The sequence below is a fragment of the Sapajus apella genome, unplaced genomic scaffold, assembly GCF_009761245.1.
Source record: "Sapajus apella isolate SASKATOON/1434 unplaced genomic scaffold, GSC_monkey_1.0 scaffold64, whole genome shotgun sequence".
In the NCBI taxonomy this organism is placed as follows: domain Eukaryota; kingdom Metazoa; phylum Chordata; class Mammalia; order Primates; family Cebidae; genus Sapajus; species Sapajus apella.
In genome coordinates, this window is record NW_022437004.1 from 6,421,391 (window position 1) to 6,440,778 (window position 19,388).

Consider the following 19,388-nt stretch of genomic DNA (forward strand, 5'->3'; position numbering starts at 1 on the left):
CCCAGCTAATTTTTTGTATTTTTAGTAGAGACGGGGTTTCACCATGTTGACCAGGATGGTCTTGATCTCTTGACCTCGTGATCCACCCGCCTCGGCCTCCCAAAGTGCTGGGATTACAGGCTTGAGCCACCGCGCCCGGCAACTCATGCTTTTTCAAATCAACTCGATGAGGTAGTTACAATTATTATCTCCATCTTACAAGTGAGAAGATCACCCAAGTTTTAAGTGGGCAGAGTCAAGATTTGAATCCAGGCTAAGGTGAAGAGCTGGTGTTCTTAACTGTAAGACGTCAGTAGTTAAAATAGATCCTCCCTAATTGTAGGTAAATACTGAAGATTTTTTAATTAACACAAATTGTTTTCTTATCTAGACCATTTCACTAGCCCTCTGGTTGGTTTCCTTGACTCTAATTTTGCTCTCCTTAAATCCATTTTCCACCCTACATCCAGTGACGTGGACTTGTACAAAATTAGGGGAAACCCAGGCTTCTGGCCTCTCTGGTGTCCTTTTCTGCTACTCGCCACCTAGACTTTATATGTCTTAAAGTGTAATAAAACCTCAGTACTTGTAGTGTCCACTACACACTAACCATTCCCACTTAAAATATGTATTTTACAAACTATGTGTCTTTTTGTTCCCTTTTCTGAAATGTCCCTTGTTCCTTGCATTTTTGTCTCACTTAAGCATCTTTCTGGATTAAATTTTATTTTCTCCAAGAATCCTCTTCTGAAACCCTTAGAAGTTACCATCCTCTACTGGTACTTAGCCATCCTTTATTGAAATCACTTGTTTATGAGTCAGGTAAAGTTTAAACTCTTATTAAGCTCTTTGAAAAGAGGAACTCTTTCTCTTTTAGTACACTACTCCTTTCTGTCTCCCACCCCTCCTGGCACTTGTTAATGTTCAGTAAAAGTTGAACTTTTGAACTTTACTGGAAATCAAGAAACACTGAGTTTTAACCTCAGTTTTGCTCACTATGTGATCTTACATATTTTATTCTCTGTGTTTATCTTATGTATCTATATACAACTTAATCCTAAAGTTCCATCGGATAAAAATTCCATCAGATAAAAATTCTACAACTTTTTATTTTGCTCTGTATGTGAGGGTACCTGGTATTTAAAAAAAAATTCCCTGACATCAACTTAAAAAATTAACATTTGATTATAATTAACTTCTAAAAAACTGAAAGATGAAACACATCAATGCTTTTTTTTTTTTTCTGTACTGCTACCTGAAAACATCGAAATTTGTTGTGTGGAACGAACAAGATTTCTTCTAAGAAATTACCCCTACTAGCATGACTACATAAAATAAGGTTTCCCAGAAAGAATATCATGCAGATACTAAAAAGAAAACAATGACACGGGCAAATGCTTACAATGCTCAATGAAGAGAAAGGTTATAAAGTTTTAATATGCGATTTGATCTTTTGAAAATAATGGATATATAGCTTAAACGGAAATTATCATTAAATATAGCAACAGCCTCTTCCAAAAAATTTCAAAATCCGGCTTAGTGATAATTACACGATCATAATTCAAAAACCCTTAACCGAAGCAAAGACAGTGAAGATTTGTAACCGGAACTGTGTGAAAGGAGTGGGGGTGATTCAAACAAGTATCATCAACCCGTCCAATGATGAAGGAGAACGTGTATCAGTTCTGCATTGTGAAATTCTCAGTATCGGAGCGTGTAGTGGCTAAGAAAAGCGATGGGCGAATTAGGAAACAAAGAGAAAGGCCACGGACATCACCAGTTCTGGCCTCTTTCCGACCGGAGGAAAGTCGTCAATTCCACGTCCAGCCTAAGTTCTGGGTTCCCGGCCCTACCGAGAGCCTCGCCTCGCCTCGCCTCGCCTCGCGCGCCTGCGCGGGGCTGGCCGGCTTCCCAGACGGCCCTGGCTTCTTCACTACCCGGGCAGTCCACCAGAAGTTTCTAAAAGGGTGAGAGGCGACAATGCAGTGCAGCTGGGTTAAAGGAAGGAGGCTGGTTCATCCTCCGCACTTACTTGGTACTCGATCTCCAGCGAGGCCTTCAGGGGCATGGGCTGATAGAAACACTCTTTCTGGCCGGCGGGAAGGGTAAAGGTGAAGTCGCTGTCGAGGGAAGGTGTGAAACCGGCCGCCCCAGGCAGCAGCTCTGGAGGCAGAGCGGCCAGAAGGAGCACGGGGAAGGACAGCCAGATCCTGTCGCCCATCCCTGCTGTGGCGATCTCGGGCTCAAAGAGGCGTGGGGTACTGTTGTCTCCGCTCCGCGTTTCCTCTTTGGACTCCTCGTGGTTGACAGGGAAACCTGGAGTCTGAAGAAACTCCAGGTGGCGGCGGCTGCGGCGAACACTCCTTCCGAAAAAGAAGCGCAGTCCTCCGAAGGGTAGGGACTTAGGGTGGGGGGGCCGACAGTCCTGTTCCGCCACCTCCTTAGTCTCTGCACCCTCTAGCCAGGCGTGAGTACCGCCCGCCTCTCCCCCTGACGGCCTCGGGTTCCCATGGCTTCCCCCCACACCAATGGGCATTATGGCAGTAATTGTGGGAAATGTAGTACCGAGCGGGCTCGGCTAGCTGGCTCCGACGCGCCCGCCGACCACGATTCCCGGCAAGCCCTGCGCCTCCGGCGGCGCCACACGCAGTCTGCGCCGGGGCGGGGCAGCGGCCAAGTAGGCGCGTCCCAACGGCTGCCGCGACCGTTCGAACTTCGTGCTGCTGCAGTTCGGTGAATCTCCGAGTAGTGTCTGAGGCTTCCATGCTCAGGGGCCCAGGAGAGGGTCCGAGGCTTCCTAACGCAGACTCGAGTGCGAAGCGCGCCGTCGTCCGGGGGATCTCTCCCCAGCCACGACTTGGGTGGTGAGCGACTGCCTCTTGGCGGGGGGAAAGCCGGCCTACCTGGGGGAGTTTTGTTCCTTTCCCTCCCAACACCTTGGATGCGCTGGGGCTGGTCCTCGCGCTTGCTGAGCATGCTGCTTTGAACGGTTGTATCTTTGATGAAAAATAGGAGGTGCAGTGGCTCACACCTGTTATATCAACACTTTGGGAGGCCGAGACAGGAAAATTGCTTGAACCCAGGAGTTCGAGGCCAGCCTGGGCAAAGTGGCCTGACTCTTGTCTCTGTAAGTTAAAAAAAAAAAAGCGAAGATGTCACGTCTGCCCCCGACTCCCCGCCCTTTCTTCTTTCAGTCAAATGTAGGATCAGCTGTGTCTCTAGAAATTAAAAAAAAAAAAAAAAAAAGGAAGATGTAATTTCGCCCCCCCTTCCACGCCCCCGCTTTTTTCAGTCGAATGTAGCTGTGTCAAATTAAGCGATCTTGAGACAAGAAACTACCTTATAAAGTTATGACCTCTTTCCAGAATGAGGAATATTTTTCGACTACAGCCCATTGTATCACATACAAAGGGTATAAAAGAACACTTGTCCTTCGTTTGATGGGTGTGCATGTGCAAACCTGCAAACACATTGTTAATAAGGGCCGAAAGATGATGTTGTCAGGGTCCGTGAGTAGGATGATGTGCTTTTTTTTCTAGGTATGCACAGTCAGTGAAGATAGCCTTTTTTGGGTAACTACTGTAAACTGAAGTGAAGGGCAATCATTTGACAGTAAATGACCCACTAGGAAAATGAAAACATTTTAGTATCCAATATATTCATTGCTACTGCAGAAAAGTTAGGGAGTTATTTCTTTTCTTTCTTTTTTTCTTTTTCTTTTTTTTTTTTTTTTGGAGATGGAGTCTTGCTCTGACACCAGGCTGGAGTACAGTGGCGCAATCTCGGCTCACTGCAGCCTCCGCCGTCCAGTTCAAGTGATTCTTCCGCCTCAGTCTTCCGAGTAGCTGGGATTACAAGCGCGCCCCACCACGCCTGGCTAATTTTTGCATTTTTTTTTTTTTTAAGCAGAGATGGGGTTTCACCATGTTAGGATGGTCTTTAACTCCTGACCTCGTGATCTACCCACCTTGGCCTCCCAAAGTGCAGGGATTATAGGTGTGAACCACCACACCTGACTTGAGAGTTATTTCTTACACGAAAATACACAGATGTTGAACTAAAACCTGATTTAAGATGAAATATACAGGGCCAGGCGTGGTGGCGGGCCCCTGTAATCCCAACTACTCGCGAGGCAGAGGCAGAGAATTGCTTGAACCCGGGAGGCAGAGGTTGCAGTGAGCCGAGACCCACCATACCGAATCGCATTTTAGGATTTGCCCAATTTTCTCTACCCTTTTCTCCTTCACCATCCTTCAGAGAGCTAGAGATGTTGAATAGATAAGGCAGGATGCGGACCTGATTTGTTTACTTGTCTGAGAGTGTCTTCTCACTTAAGCAGAAGCAAATTTGTGGAAACAAAATGGGAAAGAGGATCAGTTTGTCTATTGAGATGACATAGTATTTCATTTAATTTCCTGCCACTTTCTTCCCATAAGGTGAGAGTTTGCTTTTTAATCTGCCTCCCTACCTCTTAGAATTTTTGAGTGGGGAATAAATGTAGCATACTGTTCTAGCTGGATGAGGAAAGGAAGGACAGTTTAGTATTCATTAATTCATTCAAAATATTGAGCTTCTCTAAGTACATTGAAGTCCTGAACGTAAAGCACGTGACTCCTAACCTTTTGGAATTTGGGATGGGATGTTAATTATAAGAAGGGCAATGAAAGAGATGCTACAATGAAAAAGGTAAATGGGATCTCAAAGAGGAATGTAATTTTAAGATTGCCCATAAAGCTCTACAGGAGTAGTGGCAATTATAAAGCTTTAGTTTTTTATTGTATTACAGTATGTATTGTGATGCTTTATTATGATTTTTTATATGCAAAGAAATTTAGTAGTGTCACAAACCTAGAGATACTCATCCACTGAAAAAACAAAAGCTTTACTTCATTTATTTCTCTGAGTTGACCTGGCAATGTTATTTTGATCTCTGTGGTTGTGACTTGTAAATGTGTGTTTTTTAAATTTTATAACTATGGGGCCTAGGAGGAGGAGATAACTTTTATCTGGTAACAAATTCCCTTCTAAGAAAATATGAATGACTATAATGATACCATTTTATCAGATGTCCAGTGCTTGTAACCTGATTATGAAAGTTCAAACACCTCATATTGAAATTGATATGTAATAAGTAATAAAGCTACAATGCGACAAAATTAAATGGTCTTTGCATCCTAATGACTTGGATTCAAATCTTGGTTTCACCATTTACAGTTTGTGTGACTTTGTCTGATTCTTAGTTTCCTTAATATGGAATAAAAATACTTAAACAATTGTTAGGAAGATCAGATATGCTTAGAAAAGGGGAACTGTAATAACTAGACACTAGCGAAAATGAAAAGTTCATTCATTGAAATTGTACTGAACTTTTCTTTGTAGCTTTACACTATAGACAAATTCATTATTATTGCTTTTTTGTTTTGTTTTTAACTGCCATGAAAGATTTGACATTTGAAATAGAAAACTAATGAGTTAAATTCTATTTGTGTGAGTATTTTGACTGAAACTACAGAATCTTTCATGCAAAGTACCAAAAAATTCATTTCTTTTTTTAAGAAATGGAATCTATTTCATCAGACTACTATAATAAAGACAATGAAGAAGAAAGTTTGCTTGCAAATGTTGCTTCCTTAAGACATGAACTGAAGATAACAGAATGGAGTTTGAAGAGTTTAGGGGAAGAGTTATCCAGGTAAGTAGGTAAAATCAGTTATAGAATTCAGTGTGCCTTAAATATATAAATATAAAATGTGTGAATTTCATTATTATATATTGCCACTAATGTGCCTCTGGAATAATAAGAAATAATTTTCTTGTACTTTTTAATGTAACTTTCAGTTTAGGGAAAAATAGGAATATTAGAGAAACATTTACATATTAAAAACACTTTCAGTGTATTAGAACTCAGTATAAAATATATATTTTGGGCTTTATTAATTTTTTATTATTATGACTTTTTTGAATCCTAAGTAATCTTAGCATAGAGGCTCTAGAAATATATAGATTGCTAATTTAAAAGTAATTATGATATATTTAAAATTTAGTGGAAACATTGCCTTACATTCATAACTGTGAACTGCTTAGCAGCATTTAAGGTTTTCTTTCTATTTTCTTATTTAATGTATAGCAATTTATAGTGAATGAACTACCCAAGAACTGAAATATGTTTTTTCTTTTTTCTCTAGTGTTAGTCCAAGTGAAAATTCCGATTATGCCCCTAATCCCTCAAGGTCTGAAAAGCTCATTTTGGATGTTCAGCCTAGCCACCCTGGACTTTTGAATTATTCACCTTACGAAAACGTTTGTAAAATATCTGGTAGCAGCACTGATTTTCAAAAAAAGCCAAGAGATAAGGTTATTGTTTTTAGACCTATCTAGTTCAAAGTAGTTTTGGTTTTAGGTCTGTCTACTTAAAATATTTTTCTTTCAGTTTTTTTTCAAATACCTTATTCATGGTTCGATAATTCTTAGTGTATTACTCTACTTTTAAACTTATTTATTACCTTTTTGCAGTTAAATGTCTTCCTTTCTCAAGTAAATTATAATCCCCTTGATTTTAACACTACATCTTGTACATAATAGGTAATCAATTATTTATTAAGTAGTTAAGGTATACCCACCATTTAGCTTGGATCAAGTACTATGGATAGCATGGCACTATTCTCCCTTCATTATCTTTATATTTTGTCAATGATGTTAGAGATCTTTGCTTGGTCTGGAACTCACTCCTTTTTTCTTATTCTATCATATGTTTATCTCTCTGCATTTATCCCTCTTCCTCACTCAACCCTTTTATCGCCTTTTGCACTCTTCCTATTCTTTATTCCCCCACTCCCTACATGTATATACACAGATATGGTTGCAGATACATGGCATAATCTTTTTGGATACATATTTGCTCTTTCTACTTCAGAAAGCCAACCATTAAGAGCTTTCCTTTTTGTAAGGAAGCTACTTAATTAAGCTGTCTGAACCTACATTTTAGAAAACAGATTCAAATTCCATGTTTACATAGTCTGTAATTCTAAGAAATTTGATCTATGTCCTCATTCAAATTGCTGATTGTTCTTATTGTATATGTACCTCAATTGGGAAAACAATAATGGTAATGCCTGTCCAAGACGAAAGGCTAATCTAGTGTGTAAAGAGCTTGTAGAAACTGAGAACAAAAAGATCAATAACCTAAGAGGCAAAAGACATGAATGGAAAAGAAAATAAAAATGATATCCAAACTAATGAAAAGGTGTCCAGTCTTACTCATAATAAGATAAATTCAAAATGAAACTATACGTAAATAGCAGTTCTTGCCTGTCAAATTATTATAGTGATCCTGGGTAGGTGTACATTGCCTAGTGTGAAGGCACAGTGATATAACCCCAATGGAGATATATTTGGCAGTATTTATCAAAATTACAAATACGTTTACCTTGACTTGAAACTCCCATTTCTGGAAAACGATACTATAGATACACCTGCAGGATACAAAATTAGGCATTGTTTATCATATCAAAAGATTAGAAATGGCTCAGGTATCCAGTAATAGGGGGTTAGTTGAATAAACTGATGGTTTATTCATGCAATAAAAGCTATGCAGTTGAGGGGGAAAAAAAAGGAGTTTCTCAATGTATTGATTATTGAGAGATTGCCAGTGTATATTCAAATTAAAAAACGCAAGGTGCAGAATGTTGTAGCTAATGTGATGGGAAGAGACTTCTGTGTATACTTTATATAGTTTTGAATTTCAAATTACATAAATAAATGACTCAAAATAAAGTTAATTAAAAGAAACTTTGAAAATCACAATCCTCATGAAAATTAAATTTATTGTAAAATATGTATGAAAAGAATATAATAAAAATATGTGCCGGGCGTGGTGGCTCATGCCTGTAATTCCAGCACTTTGGGAGGCCGAGGCAGGCGGATTACGCCTGCCTGAGGTTGGGAGCTCGAGACCAGCATGACCAACATGGAAAAACCCCATCTCTACTAAAAAATACAAAATTAGCCGGACACGGTTGCACATGTCTGTAATCCCAGCTACTCGTGGGGCTGAGGCAGGAGAATCACTTGAACCTGGGAGGCAGAGGTTGTGGTGAGCTGAGATCGTGCCATTGCAATCCAGCCTGGGCAACAAGAGTGAAAAAATTAAAATTAAAAAAAAAAGTATACAGATAAAATATTTTACCTATTATCCATTTTATTGTTGGTGGACATTTGGGTTCTTCCCATTTATTATCTCTTATGGGCAGTGTAGCTGTGAATATTTTTATATCTTCAGGCATAAAAGTACAAAAGTTTATTAGGTTCATATCTAGGGATGATATTATTGGTTCTTAGCATATTCAACTTTGCTGGATAATACCAGCCAGTGTCTTAAAGTGTACCACGGTTTTCCACATTATACTTGTATATACTTCCACCAGCAGTGGAGGAGTGTTGATTGTCACACATATCCTTGTCAATACTAAGTATTTTAACTCATTTTCTGAGGTGTTTAATCATTTTATTAATAATTGCTCATAATTTTCCATTAGTTACATGTAACCTTTAATTGAAATAATTGAACATGTATTTGTTCTTTTTCATGTTTTCAGATGTTTTCGTCTTCCAGCCCTGTGGATCAGGAGATTAAAAGCCTTCGAGAGAAGTTAAATAAACTTAGGCAACAGAATGCTTGTTTGGTCACACAGAACCATTCCTTAATGACTAAAATGGAATCTATCCACTTTGAATTAACACAGTCAAGAGCAAAAGTATGTATCTTGAAATGATTAGCTTGCCAACAGAAAATAGTTGTTATTTTAAGATTTATAATTGGAAAAATATTCCTTGTATTGCCATATTGCCTTAATGTGTTATGTGAAGTAATTTTTATTATGATACTGTATTATCAACATGTTATAAAATTGATTTTGTATTGAATTATATCCGAAAATGATTGAAGGGAACTTTACAGTTTTTGCATTTAGATAAGTCAGTTTCTTAAGGTGTTAAGATTACCAATTTGTGTGGTTTTAATTTTTATAATCAAAGGAATTATAACTTATTTATCTTTCCTTTTAAAATAACACATTGTCATTGTTGGGAACTTTAAAAGTGGAAAAAAGAGGAGGAAAGATCACCCAGAGTTTCCACCATCTAGAAACCACTTTACTGGTTTAATACATAGTTGAATCCAGACTATTTTAACTAGTTTTGTTTTTTTCTGTTTTTTACTTCATGTATTGCCTATGCATTTTCTGATGCATTTACATAGCTTTTCTATTGATCATTTTTTAATGGTAGCATTATATTTCATGTGATTATACCATAACTTAGTTAATAATTCCCATATTTCAGTGGTTTCCTATTTTTGTAGTAAATAATTGGTGTTACACAAAAAATTAGAAGAAACCAAAATGGCCAATAATGAAAATATGGTAAATTATGGTATACCCATAAAATAGATTGCAACAAAGCCTTTAAAAAAAAAATGAGGTTAAATATACTAGTACTAAGACGCAAAGTTGTTTGACTTATATGGCGCATTATGAGGTTTAAATGATATAATGTGTGAAGTTACTTAAAACAGTGTCTGTCTGTAGTCAGCACTAGAAACTATTACCTAATATATTTAGTGGCAGAAAAAACATTACAGAGCATTACACACATGTATAATAATCTTAGTTTTCCTCTTTATAAGAAGTGTACATGTTTCTGTGTGTGTGTGTTTAAATATATATACATGTGATATGTTAAGTTTAAAAACTATGCTTCACGCTTGATAATTCCGAGAGATTGGAAGGTTGGAGTGAGGCTTTCACTATTTACATTTATAAGCATTATATACATACATTATATGCAGTTTTAAATAGTGGAGTTATGGGAAGACTGTATTTTTCTTTTCTGTTTTTTCAAACAAAACAAAATGCTATTAGGGATTATTTCAGCATGGGGGAAAAAATCAGCAATGAACATAAAACTTCTTCGATGTTGAAGATTATTTCTAGGGTAGATTTCCAGAGGCAGAATGACCAAATTTTAGGGTAATAATGTTTTTCAAGCATTTACATTTGGTTCCTCCTCTTTTTTTGGTCACTTTGAGATAAACATGCTGTTTTTCTTGATTTCTTATGAGAGTTACCTTTTCAGTATATTTGTTTGCCATTTAGATTTCTTTGTGATTCGTCTGTTCATTTTTTCTGCTTATTTTAAAAATTTTTCTGCAACTATAGATAATCTCTCTTTTTAAAGTCATGATTGCTTAACGATTTAAAGTAAGAAAAGAGACATAAAGATAATTTAATAACCACTGAACTAATAGCATTTTGAACCTTTCTTTTTAGAAGATAAACACACCAATGGTTATGCAAGGAAGTAAGATACTAGCATTGTACTTCCCAGCTCAGCATTTTCTAAGTTGTTTATTTTTTAGGGAAGCCACCTTTTTCAGTTCATGTATGAGCTTTTGATGTTACATATATGCCCACTATTGAGACTCTTGCAGAAATCAATCAATATATTCATAACTTACCTCTGGCAATGGTTGTACCTACTCTTTGGGAGCCTGGTATCCTGCTCTTTCTGAGCTTTTTGCCCTGTTCTTGTGCCGTCCAGCTGCCATCCTGGGACTTCTATTTGGTGTTCTTCTAGGTTGGATCTACTGTTTCCTGAATTCCATGTTTTGTTATTGTCTAGTTTTTTTTTTTGTATTTGGAGCATATCTTCCAGTTACTTCCTTGCCTGTCTGAAAATGTCTTAATTTCTTCCTTATTCATGATTAAATTCCAGTTTGAAAATTATTTAATGTCAGAATTTTTAGAGCATTACTCGCTTCTGTCCTCCAGTGCTGCCTTGAAAAGTCTGTTGCCATTGTGAATTACTTTCCTTAGCATGTAATCTCCTTTTTTCCCCCCATTTGTTTGTTTTTTACTTTCTGGTAGTTTTAGGATCTTCCCAGTCCAGAGTTTTAAAACTATACAACAATATGTCTTTGAATAGGCCCTTATTACTCAATTGGGTATTTGAGAGCCCTATCAGGCTGGCAACTTGTATCCTTTGGTTCTGGAAATTTTTCTGTTTCTTAATTTTTATATTTAATTTTTGTGGGTACATAGTAGGTGTATATATTTTTGGAGTGCATTAGATGTTTTAATACAATCATGCAGCGTAATAATCACATCATGGAGAATGGAGTTTTCATCTTCTCAGGCATTTATCCTTTGTGTTATAAACAAACCAGTTATACTCTTTTAGTTATTTTAAAATGTACAATTAAGCTATTATTGACTATAGTCACCCTTTTGTGCTATCAAATAGCAGTTCTTACTCATTCTTTCTATTTCTTGTACCCATTAACCATCCTCACCCACCCCCATGCTGACAACTGCACTTCCTAGCCTCTGGTAACCATCCTTCTACTCTCTGTGTCCATGAGTTCAATTGTTTTGATTTTCAGATCCCACAAATAAGTGAGAACATGTGATATTTGTCTTTTGATATTTGAAATAAGTGCCTGACTTATTTCACTTACTATAATGATCTTCAGTTCCATCCATGTTGTTACAGATGACTGATTCTCCTTCTGACTAAATAGTACTCCGTTGTATATAATTACCACATTTTCTTTATCCGTTCATCTATGATGAACACTTAGGTTGCTTCTAAATCTTGGCTATTGAACAGTGCTGCAACAAACATGGAAGTGCAGATATCTTTTCGATATACTGATTTCCTTTCTTTTGAGTATATGCCCACCAGTGGGATTTTTGGATCATATGGTAGCTGTATTTTTAGTTTCTTGAGGAACCTCCAAACTGTTCTCCATAATGGTTGTACTAATTTACATTCCCAACAATAGTGTATGAAGGTTCTCTTTTCTCCACGTTCTTGTAAGCATCTATTACCTGTCTTTTGAATATAAGCCTTGGTTTTTTGTTTGTTTTTTTATTTTTATTTTTTTGAGACGGAGTCTTGCTCTGTCTGTCGCCCAGGCTGGAGTGTAGTGGCGCAATCTTGGCTCACTGCAAATTCCGCCTCCCAAGTTCAAGTGATTCTCCTGCCCCAACCTCCCAAGTAGCTGGGATTACAGGCATGTGTCACCACGACTGGCCAATTTTTTGTATTTTTAGTAGAGACGAAGTTTCACCATGTTGGCCAGAATTGTCTTGATCTCCTGACCTCATGTTCTGCCCTCCTCAGCCTCTCAAAGTGCTGGAATTATAGGCATGAGCCACTGTGCCTGGCCTGTTTTTTCATTTTTTGAGACAAGGTCTTGCTCTGTCACCCTGGCTGGAGTGCAATGGTGCTATCACAGCTCACTGCAACCTTGGCCTCCTTGGCTCAAGTGATTCTTCCACCTTAACCTCCCAAGTAGCTGGGAGTACAGGCACACGCCACCACTCCTGGCTAGATTTTGTATTGTCTTTTTGTAGAGATGGAATTTTGCCATGTTGCCCAGGCTGGTTTTGATCTCCTGGACTCAAGCAATTCACCCAACCTCGGCCTCCCAAAGTGCTGGGATTACAGAATTGGGCTACTGCGCCTGGCCCTGTGATTTTTATTTAGGAGGTAGTCTCCACATTATTTTTTGCACTTCTATTGAATCTTTTATTTAGGCTGTCTTTTTTCGCTTTCTAAAGTTTTTTCGCTTTCTAAAGTTTTTTCGCTTTCTAAAGTTTTTGTTCTGGTGGTTTTGTATTTCATAACATACTAATGTAGTATTCTCTCTTAGCACTCTGAAGATTTAATGATTTTTTTTTCCCCGTTTGCTTTCCTTTCATTTTTCTTTTGTTTGGGCCTCTGACTTTCACATTCAGAGCTTTTTTTAGATGTTAGTATTTAGCTATTCATATTTAAGAGAAAGGCATTTAAATTCAGATTGGTGGTTTGTTGTCCAGTGGACTTTATTTGTGGTGATGGTTAGAGAGATGGTTCTTTTGTAGGGAAACACCTGCCAACTCCCAACCAATATCAGTATGAGGTATTTTTCTTTTCCTTTTTTTTTTTTTTTTTTGAACATAAACTGAAGATTTTATTGTCTTTATAATAAAACAAAAGATGACACTTAGAACTGGGTCACTTGGCCCTTTCTGCTCTTATCTCCTCCCAGTTTAGAATGCTTGCATCTTTTAATAGCCAGTATTCTCTTAGATCCATGGTTGGACTCAATGCACTTAAGCCTTAGCATAATCTTCTTTGTAGTTTTTGCCTTTTCCTGGAAAATCAGCTTAGTCCGGCCATCGTAGCCACTCTGCTTCCTATCATATCACCGCTTTCCCTGGGCATACAGAGAATCCTTGCCCTTCTTGCATGTGTCATTTTGTGGGGTTGGTGTTGGTGCTTGCCAGCCTTCTTACAGAAAGTCCAGCAGGTGTTAGGAATGTTCACCATGTTTGAGGGAGCACCATCAGCATGGGAAGAGACTTTTGTGGGTTGGTTTGTTTGTTTGTTTTAGCTATTGAGTTTCTCCAGCAAAGAATCCTTTAATTTCTCACGTGTTGGATAACCCAAAATGAAATGGAGTAGTAACGTGGGGCTGATGGTTTTGTATTACCTTGTTACAGCTGTACTTCATACCTGCTTATTATTCTTAGGGTCCCACAGTCTCAAGCTTCTTCTGTTCAGTTTCTTCTGATAATAAACTTTCTGCCTCTTTTCTAGTATGCCAACACCTTGCTATTGGTGTTCTGGGAGTGGGAAAAAGGATGACTGTTATTTGCAGAGACTTTGAACTGTATCCCTGGTTTCTCATCAGGTCCTCACTTCTGACCTCTACAGTACCTTGTGCCTTCATGTTCTAAATTTATTTTTCAGTGATAGTTATCTTATTGATGCTCTCTTCCATACCATTTAGATTGTGGTTTCCCACCCTTTTATGGTAGTTGATTCTCCTGCCCCTGGAGGAGATTCAGATTATAGATTGTAATCCTACAATCTATAATACAGATTGTAGGATTATTTATAAATTATTTATAAATACAGATTATTTTCTGTATTTAGATTTTTTTCTAGTAAGCATATATTCTGTAATTAGGTTTTTAAAAAAACTTCTATAAATATTTTATAATTTTTTTATAATTTGATGTTTTATATTTAATTTTCTAATTTATATAAAATTAATCTTGCTAGATGCTTATCAGTAGAGATTCTGTTTTCTCCCCCAAATCACTTTTCAGTTATAAGTTGAAGGTAATGCCAGGAGTTTACATGCCAAGGCTGACTTATAATGATGACATGCCCATGCCCATGTAAATGTTGATCAAAGGAATAGATGGGAAGCTTTATATTTGACCAATGGTTTGGCAGTTCTATTGAACCCCCTCATCTGACAGGAAAAAAACTAAGGACCAAGTAGGTTAATTTATTTTCTGAAAATACTATAAAAGTTGTTTTTATGTTTTAGATTTCTACGCTTGAATTTGCTCAACAGCAGGCTGCCAGTGTCCCAATCTTAGAAGAACAGATTATAAATTTGGAAGCAGAAGTTTCAGCTCAAGATAAAGTTTTGAGGTAAATATACTTTTTATAGCTTTCAAAGTTTTATTTTCTACTTTTACATTTTGTTATATCTTGTTAAATCTTGTTCCCCATGCCCAATAAATCTACAGTAACCTAATGGTATTTAGTTGTCTTAGAACTTGTTGAATCTATTTTTAGTCAATCATAACTCCTCTTGGCTGTAGGTTGCATGCAGTATATAGGAGCTAAAAAAAGCCTAGGGAGAGATGCCTATTTACATGCTTTTATCAAACATGAATTGGTTCACTTCTTCACCTACATAGCAACATATACCCAGTGTTTCAATGGGAGTTCAAGAAATAAAATGTAAAGGAGTCAGACACTTTTTATTATTTTTACAGATAGGGTCTCACTGTGTCACCCAGGCTGAAGTGCAGTGGTGCAATATGGCTCACTGCAGCCTCAGCCTTCTGGGCTCCAGTGATCCTTCTGCCTCAGCCTCCCAAGCAGCTGGGACTGTAGGGACTGCAGGCATGCACCAGTGTGCCCAACTAAGTTTTTAATTTTTTATTTTGTAGACACAAGGTCTCACTATGTTGGTCAGGCTGGTCTTAAACTCCTGGCCTCAAGCAGTCCTCCTACCTCAGCCTCCCAAAGTGTTGGGATTACAGGCATGAGCCACCACCCCTTGCCATCAGGCACTTTATAATTTATTCTCTTTTGCTTTGAATACAATGGGAAATACATGCATATTAAATAACATATTACTCTGAGTGATTCTGAAAGTATAGTTAAGGGACCAGCAGTAGTAGCATCACTTGGGAACCTGTTAGAAATGCAAATTTTCATGTCTTATCTCAGGCTTACTTAACCAAATTGGGAGGTGTGTCACAAGTTCTGCAGGTGATTCTGATGCACACTAAAGTTGTCTTTTATGTCCATCAGACTTTTGTAATTTTCTTTGTAATACACATGTTATTTTAAATTTATTCCTAGGTATTTTATATTTTTGGTAATTGTGAATTGTTCCTACTTTGTTCATTGCTAGTATATGAGACTTTTGTATAATAAAAAAATTATTTTGTAATTGTTAGCTAATGATATTATTTGCAAATAAAGAAAATTTTGTTTCTGAGTCAAAGGAGAGTACGAAAAAGACAAAAAAATTTGTCCAGCATTTATATTTCTTATTACCTTTTCATATTTGCTTTTTGCAGTGGGTAGAACTGACAGAAAAGTTGTTGGATGTGGGGGTGATAACAGTCATCTTTATTTAGTTTCTGAACAATACAGGAATGCTTCTGGTGTCTGACTATAAAATATAATATGAGCTATTACTTCAGATATATTTATCATCTGATGGAAGTACTCTTATTCTTTAAAAAAAACTCTTTATTAACAAGTGATGAATATGCCTTTTTCTTTATCTTTTTTTGTATGTTGTTTCTCTTAACTCATTGATTTAAAGAAATATAATTCCTAATATTCTTGCATACCTGGTATAATCTGTTTAGTAGTCTTAAACAAAGTATCCTTTATTTTATAGAGAGGCAGAAAATAAACTGGAACAGAGCCAGAAAATGGTAATTGAAAAGGAACGGAGTTTGCAGGAGTCCAAAGAGGAATGTATAAAATTAAAGGTGGACTTACTTGAACAAAGCAAACAAGGAAAAAGGTATGTGTTTTAAAGCAAATAAATTTTTCTGAAAGGGAATAAAAGGATATATTACCTATATAAAATTCTAGTTAATTTTTGAAGTAAAAAAATTTTAGAGATTTGGCAGTAGAATAAACTTAATGTTTTTTTTTTAATCTGTTAATTTTTTAAAATTTTCCATTAAAATATTTATATGTGGAGTTTATGTTATTAGCATTCTGGATTGATCTTAATTTCTACAAGACAGATCATGATTATCAGTGTAATGATACTGCTTTCTGAAATTAAGTTCTATGACCTATTTGAAACCAGTACACTGGGGCCAGGCGCGGTGGCTCACGCTGTAATCCTAGCACTTTGGGAGGCCAAGGCGTGTGGATCATGAGGTTAGGCGTTCAAAACCAGCCTGGCCAAGATGATGAAACCCCATCTCTACTAAAAATACAAAAAATTAGCCAGGCATGGTGGCAGGCTACTGTAATCCCAGCTACTCAGGAGGCTGAGGCAGAGAATTGCTTGAACTTGGGGAGGCAGAGATTGCAGTTAGCTGAGATTGTGCCACTGCATTCTAGCCTGGGTAACAGAGTGAGACTCCATCTCAAAAAAAAAAAAAAGGAAAGAAACCAGTGCACTGAGTTTAAAATACTAACATTAATATTACCTCTAATAAAGCTAAATAAAATGTTGAATGAACTCTTTAAAAAAGAAAATTTTGCCTCATAGATATGATAGAGAAAGAAAATGCATGAGAATGTGTGGTTGAATTTTCCTTTAGAAATATATAGGTAGTACAAAAATACCTATTTTGTATAAATTACATCTTGAGATAAAGTCTTCTAGGTAGCTCTATCCAAGGAACCATTAACTCTGAAGGCCAGTTCACTTTTAAACTAATAAGGATTTAAATTTTTTGAGTTTAAACTAATAAGATTTTATAAGAAAATAGGATTATAGCAGTTTTTATACAGTATAAAGTCACAATCTGTACTAAGCAATATTTGCAATATTGCCTCCCAAAGTGCTGGGATTATAGGCGTGAGCCACTGTGCCTGGCCAAGTATTGACTTTGGCTTCACAAAGTGAGTAAGTGGGGAGAGACACATTCTGGCAGCATGTGCAAAGGCACAAAAGTATAAAAGAGCATCATTGCTGAAGAACTGCTGAAGTAATTTTATGTTTTTATAAGTAAATAGGTGTAGTGGGAGATGAGATAAGAAAGATAGGCTGGATCCAGACTGTAAACGCCTTTTTGTGTTATACCAAAGGATTTGTATTTTAACCTGGAGAGCATAAATAGCCAATTGAGATTTTTAGGTAGCAGTATGACATGAAGATTGTTGGAGCTTTCTGAAGAACTAAAATGAATATTGACTTTCTGCTATGGTCTGAATGTGTCCCCCAAATTTTTTGTATTGAAAACTTATTCCCAATGCAACACTGTTGGGATGTGGGGCATTTAAAAGGACTCGGCTTTCATGAATGGATTAACGCCATTATAAGAGGGCTTGATAGAGGGAGTTTGTCCCTTTTTGCCTGTCATGTGAGAATATGGTGTTCCTCCTCCTTGGAGGATGTAACATTCAAGGCATCATTTTGGAAGCAGACAGATTAGGCCCTACCAACCTGTCAGTGCCTTGATTTTGGACTTTCCAGCCTCTAGAACTGTGAGGTACATTTCTGTTTTTTATAAACTACCCAGACTATGGTATTTGTTCTAGCAGCACAAATGGACTAATTAACACACTCTGAATTTGAAAGATCAAAACCTTTGCAGGGACAATTTTTTTTGGTAGAGAAGGTTAATCATAATAGATTGAAAAGCCAGTGTAAAGGGAGAGATTGTTTAGCTTTATGCTGTTTGTAAGAGATTACCTAAAACATAAGGACCCAGAAAAATTGAAAGCAGGCTGGGTATGGTGGCTAACACCTGTAATCCTAGCACTTTGTGAGGGCCAAGATGGGCAGATCACCTGAACTCATGAGTTCAGGACCAGCCTGGGCAACATGGCAAAACCTCATCTCTACAAAAAATATAAAACAGACAGGAGGATTGCTTGAAGCCAGAAGTTAGAGAGCAGCTTGGGAAACATAGTGAGATCATCTCTACAAATGAGAATGAGGTGGGGTTGGCCATTCAGAGGAACTCTCCACTGTGGGTCACCTCTGAGCTGTTCTGTCACTCAACAGAGCTTCTCTTTGTCTTGCTCATCCTCCATTTGTTTGTGTACCTCATTCTCCCTGGATGCAGGATAAGAATTCAGAACCCACCAAATGGTGGGGCTAAAAATGCTATTAACAAAGAGAGACAAGAGAAGGAGAGAAGAGCTGCAGCCCTTCAGCAAGCCCAGACCTATGAGCTTCCCGAGTCAGGGCTGTGACACCCTCTTTAGGGCTCTGTGGGTCCTGGTGTCTCCAAGCTTCCGCACACCACCACATTCCCTGGTGTCAGCCATGGAAGCTGCTTATGGTATGCCTGGTCTAGCCACAGCCTCACAGGGAACTGGAGCCCATGCTGGTGCCTGGAGCTGCCCACACTGCCACAGACGGTGTGCCTGGCTATGAGCAGTGGCCAGACCCTACATTCGTTCATATACCCTGTGCCATTCTGCACCTAGCTCACCCTTGGCAGGTGTGGGTGTCATTCTCATTCAGGTACATGTGGACACAGTCAATGTGGTGGGACCTGATGTTGATCGCCACCTTCACAGCTTCAGTTACCTGGCCTGAGGGGTACTTGCAGGTGCCCAGCCTCAGGATGGGCATCTTGGCACTGTTGTTGAGCTTGAGGTAGCTGGCCATTGCTATTGCACTTTATAGATCCCTGCCTGGAACTATCTTATTTTACTTTTTTAGAGACAGGGTCTTACTCTGTCACCCAGGCTAGAATGCAGTATTGCAGTCATGGCTCACTGCAGCCTTAAACCCCTGGGCTCAAGGGATCCTCCTGCCTCAGCCTCTAGAGTAGTGGGACTACAGGTGTGCACCACCACGCCCAGTTAACTTTTTGTAGAGATGATCTCACTATGTTTCCCAGGCTGCCCTCTAACTTCTGGCTTCAAGCAATCCTCCTAGCCTGGCCTTCTAAAGTGTTTGGAATACAGGTATGAACCACTGCACTCAGCACATAACAATTTTAGAGATGTTAAAAATGTGGAAGCATGATGTGCCTACAGGTGGCTATTGAAAACAAAAGCAAAAACAGGCTGGGCACAGTGGCTTACTCCAGTAATTCAAGCACTTGGGGAGGCCAAAGTGGAAGTATTACTTGAGGCCAGGAATTCAAGACCAACCTGGACAAAATAGCAAGACCCCC

At 38.0% G+C, this 19,388-nt stretch overlaps 2 protein-coding genes across 11 annotated transcripts in view; one reads left to right on the forward strand and one right to left on the reverse strand.

The window, feature by feature from the left end:
- TMED5 (transmembrane p24 trafficking protein 5) overlaps positions 1 to 2,708 on the reverse strand; it is a 23,198-nt gene extending 20,490 nt beyond the window's left edge. The window contains exon 1 of the mRNA XM_032247984.1: positions 2,012 to 2,708. Within this exon, the coding sequence (XP_032103875.1) occupies positions 2,012 to 2,515 (504 nt within the window). The 5' untranslated portion in view covers positions 2,516 to 2,708. The remainder of the gene's footprint in view (positions 1 to 2,011) is intronic.
- Positions 2,627 to 19,388, forward strand: part of CCDC18 (coiled-coil domain containing 18) — a 101,816-nt gene continuing 85,054 nt past the window's right edge. For 2 of the 10 annotated variants that reach the window (XM_032247981.1, XM_032247980.1), the window contains exons 1-7: positions 2,749 to 2,843; positions 4,237 to 4,415; positions 5,536 to 5,671; positions 6,165 to 6,333; positions 8,574 to 8,732; positions 14,363 to 14,469; positions 15,965 to 16,093. In XM_032247981.1, coding sequence (XP_032103872.1) covers positions 5,538 to 5,671; positions 6,165 to 6,333; positions 8,574 to 8,732; positions 14,363 to 14,469; positions 15,965 to 16,093 — 698 coding nt within the window. In that variant the 5' untranslated portion in view covers positions 2,749 to 2,843; positions 4,237 to 4,415; positions 5,536 to 5,537. Of the gene's footprint in view, positions 2,844 to 4,236; positions 4,416 to 5,535; positions 5,672 to 6,164; positions 6,334 to 8,573; positions 8,733 to 14,362; positions 14,470 to 15,964; positions 16,094 to 19,388 lie in introns of all 10 variants that reach the window. The other 8 variants (XM_032247974.1, XM_032247983.1, XM_032247975.1 and 5 more) reach the window with 7 other exon arrangements.